The 4424-nt window shown below is 31.3% G+C and overlaps 1 protein-coding gene across 1 annotated transcript; it reads right to left on the reverse strand.

The window, feature by feature from the left end:
* Window positions 1–1605: 1605 nt before the first annotated feature.
* On the reverse strand, window positions 1606–3067 carry LOC131640479 (peroxidase P7-like). Its single transcript, XM_058910867.1, has 3 exons — window positions 2782–3067; window positions 2470–2661; window positions 1606–2380 (listed from the first exon to the last, which is right to left on the reverse strand). The coding sequence occupies exons 1-3, from the start codon at window positions 3004–3006 to the stop codon at window positions 1823–1825; spliced, it is 975 nt and encodes a 324-aa protein (XP_058766850.1). The 5' UTR covers window positions 3007–3067; the 3' UTR covers window positions 1606–1822.
* Window positions 3068–4424: the final 1357 nt, after the last annotated feature.

Here is a 4424-nt window from a genome sequence, read left to right on the forward strand (position 1 = left end):
CAAGGCACTAAGACAACTTTGATGAAAAAAATATTTAGAGAGAGAGGATGGATAAATTGTAAAGAGTTAGAGAAATTCAAATTTCTGATGTGAAATGAAGAAAGGAGGCGCCATCTTTATATATGAAAAGAATTGACTAAAAATGAAAACGATCCATGGGTCAATTAGCTCCCCTAATTGATTAGGTATTGGATCTAATCAATTAAGCACTTCAAATAATCGATTATTGTGGCCCAAGAATTTGATATAGAGTCGTTATCAATCATTAAAAAACTGTCACAGTTGATTATAGACTCGAGTAACCATCATCTAATCGATTATGTTTAGAATCTAATCAATTAGATAGTTGAAAAAATTGTCTTAATCAAGTAGACAACCCCCTAATCAACTAGTTAGGCTTTGAAAATATGGTGATTTTGTCAAGTAAAGAGAGGTCTTTAGAGTATTTTAGATGTGTGAGTTTCCTTAGTATCTTAAGAGTTACACTCCTACTTTGACAAGACTCTGATAACTCAAACATACACGATTAGACGAGCTTTCACAAATCTAAAGCTTTCAAGTCTCTTTACCAGAAAAATCTTCAAACAAATTTGATCTAAATCCTTATTCTATGATAATGTGAAGTTTGAGTGAAAAATATTCTTTTGAATGTTACGAATATTTTGTTGGCATAATTTGATTCATATATTTTATTATCATATACTCCCTCCGTCCCAAATTATAAGAGAAAAAAACAAAATCACGCTTATTAAGAAAAGTAGTAATACACTCATTTGACTTATGGTTTTCTTGAAATAAAGTGTTTTGGAAAATTTAAAAAAATTCTAATTGGTTGTTGGTTATGGAAATGATGAGAGAGAATGTAAGTTAAATGCAATATGCATTTAATTTTATCTTGAAAGAAATGAAAAATGATTTTTTCTCTTATATTTTGGGATAAGAAAAATGTATTTTTTTCTCTTATATTTTGGGGCGGAGGGAGTATTATTCTTTCATTTAACCCTTTTAAAATTATATAACAAATTATTAGATCAAAAGATCATTTAATAAACATATTTTATGAACCAATATGGTGAAAACAAGTAGACATACATTGTTGAATTAGTCATTTTAGATCTAAAGGGATAGGGTCATAGGGTAAACAAAAATAAATTTCCATGTATTTATTATATATATATATATATATATATATATATATATATATATATATATATATATATATATATATATATATATATATATATATATATATATATATATATGGACCAAATTATCTTTCCATAAAATTTTGAATAAGGATGATAAGCAGAGCAATTCTTGCATGGACACGGTCATAAATCTATATTCTTAGGCACAACCAATAAGAAGCGAGTAATTTTTAATTTATTTTTATTTTAATTTTGTTTTTAATTGGATTCATGGGGTGGTTGAGATTATGAAGGAGAGAGAAAATTCTTAATTTATTTTTTAATTAATTAAAATTATGTGATTGGTTGTGTGTAAAACAAATTCTTAGGCAAACATAACTAAGACACAAACAGAAAACCTAAAGTGTTTTATAAATGAAAATCACTAAAACTGTAAAATAATATTGCTTCATGAGACTAACCATAAATGCTTTTTCTATATAAAAGGAGAAACAAAAACAACCTGAAATTAGATGAGACGATATACAATCGTCAGAAACACACATAATCAAAACATGTTCAACAACGTTTTTCGTTTGACGTAGTGCTTAACAACTTATTGCTCACACACATATATTTGAAACATAATTTTGTATCTCTATATAGCTATGACCCTTAAAATCATGACAACATAATTAATTGGCTTTTCTACAGTTCTTCCTGATCTCCCCATTAGATCCAGTGAGAGGACTTATATCTCCCATTTTGATCATACCAGCCACAAAATCAGATGAAAAAGACCTTGGATTAGTGCTATATCCACTCACTATGGAGTTGGTGGATCCACCATTGAAAAGTTGTTGATCAGAATGGAGAAGACCTTTCTTCTGAACAAGGTTCTTGAAGTAGTTGTTATCGAAAGAAGTTGGAGTTTGAAGATCTAAAGGTGCCAAATTGTTGTCTCCTGACCCTGATGTCTTTGGGCAGTTCGATTGCCTCGTGCTAGCAAATGAAGTATCTATGTTGGTCTCGTTGTAGATTCTTGTCCTAAAGCTTGTGCATCTTGCTTGTCCGATTGTGTGCGCGCCTGATAATGCGACTAAGTCTTTGGTGGAAAGGCCAAGAGCGCTGAACCTTGATGTTAGTTGGTTGAGGTTGGAAGTGGGTGCTGGGATTCCTGAGTTAGCAGCAGATTGACTAGCTGTTTTTGAATCTCTTCTTCCAAGTTTTACATTCCATGTTGGGCCTCCAAGCTATGATTAAGAATAAAAAGCATAGTCAGTGCTGCTACTAGAGAGATTATGATTGGTTAGTTAACTCATTGATCTATGACTACACTTACAATTGCGACGGAGTCTGCAGCAGCAATGGCAAGGATATCAGCGCAAGATACAACTCCGGGACATGCAGTCTCTATGGCCGACTTTATATTGTCAATAACTTCGAATCCACGAGCAGAGTTTTTATTAGGGATAGCGTTCTTCTCCCCGGTAAAGCTTGATGTGTCATCCAATAGAATAGACCCATCACATCCCTACAATAGAAATATCAATATGCATATTATATATAATTTACTCGTTTTTTTCATGAAGTGTACAATAAAGCAACGTGATAAAATACAATATTAATTGTAAATGTATTTGAGAAAGCTTACATTGACAAAACAATCGTGGAAGAACAAACGAAGGACAGAAGCACCAATTCGAGTCTCTTTTGATATAGCGGACTGCATTGAGGATTTTACGGTGGCAGATAGTTTAGGACAAGATTTTGAGTAAAAGTTTGTAGAAAGTTGTGCATTGGCACTCCCTACTATGATGAGGACAAAGAGAGCCATACTCATATTCATGGTTAATCTAGAAATATTTAAGGGAGACATTGCTAGCTAGCTCTAGTGTTTACGTTTGTTTTTGAGAAGATGGGTGTGGTTTATCAATCATAGAACTAGCTCCATATTTATAATGGTTCTTAGCAATGGCAAGGTTTGTCTATGTCAAATTTGTAACACGTAGAATATAGACAAGTCAACTATGTATGCATGGAGAAATTAACTTGGCCATATATTATTATTATACAATCTTTCAAAAAAGTGTTTGGAAAACTTCAAAATAGTAATAAGTTTATGATTATGACGGGTTAGAAAAATGAAGTTTCTATTCTAGGTGTGTGTGATTTGTATGATCAATTCAAAGATACCAAAGTGCAAAATTAAAGCAGGGTCATTTTTTCTACGTTGCTAACTACTCTGTTCCCTGCTCTGTTTTTGTCATAGTGTTAACAAATAAACAATTGTTAGGTGATCCATATTCTTCCAAAAGGGTCCCATTTCATAACTCTTTAACTAGTCACACTTTTACTCATGCAATGTACATATTGAAAATTGCAAAACAACGAAACAAAGCTAAAAAGCAAAGTTTGACTCCATATATATATATCAGTTTCTAAAAATGAATAAAGCAATCATTAATCTGACTTCAGTTTAACAGAATTATAGTAACTAAATACAAATAATCATAACATGATAAAATAAATACTGCAATTTCACTCTACTATTATCATGTTACGTCTTAACGCGTGTTTACTTGTGGTGTGAAACTGTGAATGCTATGAAGCTGTCACAAGTTTTAAACGACTACTTTTCTGCCTTTGTTGGCTAAATAATGCCCCTAAGGCAATCATATACTAGTTGCTTTATGATAAGCATATGCATGAGACTTCTATTCCTGTCTGGTTTCACTAATATCAGAATTTTCATCGCAATAATAAAATAAATAATAATATTAATAATAATAATCATTATTATAATAATAATAATAATAATAATAATAATTACTATTATTATTATTATTATTATTATTATTATTATTATTATTAAAAAATAGAAGATGCACTTAACAAATACCATGGAGAATACTTAATTCATTGTAATCTACGTATGCATGTAGTGTAAAGTATGTATGCATGGCATGGTAGTTACATGATAGTTAGTTTGTGTTAGTTACAAAGGATGACGTGGCCTGAGATAGTTTACTCTTAGTAAGCTGCATATATAAGCCACTTTGTAACAGTTTTCTGTTAAGCACTTTTGGAATAACAAGATAGCTTCATCTTTTTCTCTCTTTTTTTCTTTAATCTCTTTCACCATTTTTCCTTCTCCAATGGAGTTTTGAGCTTTACTTTGATGGTATCAGAGCAGGTTCGTCCTGCTCTGCTTTCGCTGCGATACTATTTTCTTGTTTTCTTCGATTGATTGGTTATGGTGATCGAAGATTCTTAGAGATTCAGTTCTCTTTCTTG

The sequence above is a fragment of the Vicia villosa genome, unplaced genomic scaffold (assembly GCF_029867415.1).
Source record: "Vicia villosa cultivar HV-30 ecotype Madison, WI unplaced genomic scaffold, Vvil1.0 ctg.003157F_1_1, whole genome shotgun sequence".
Lineage (NCBI taxonomy): Eukaryota > Viridiplantae > Streptophyta > Magnoliopsida > Fabales > Fabaceae > Vicia > Vicia villosa.

Coding starts and splice junctions, on each gene's coding strand:
- LOC131640479 (XM_058910867.1), bottom strand. CDS start 3,006: ATGTCTCCCTTAAATATTTCTAGATTAACCATGAATATGAGTATGGCT. Junction 2,662..2,781: donor TCCACGATTGTTTTGTCAAT/GTAAGCTTTCTC, acceptor TTTCTATTGTAG/GGATGTGATGGGTCTATTCT. Junction 2,381..2,469: donor CTGCAGACTCCGTCGCAATT/GTAAGTGTAGTC, acceptor TCTTAATCATAG/CTTGGAGGCCCAACATGGAA.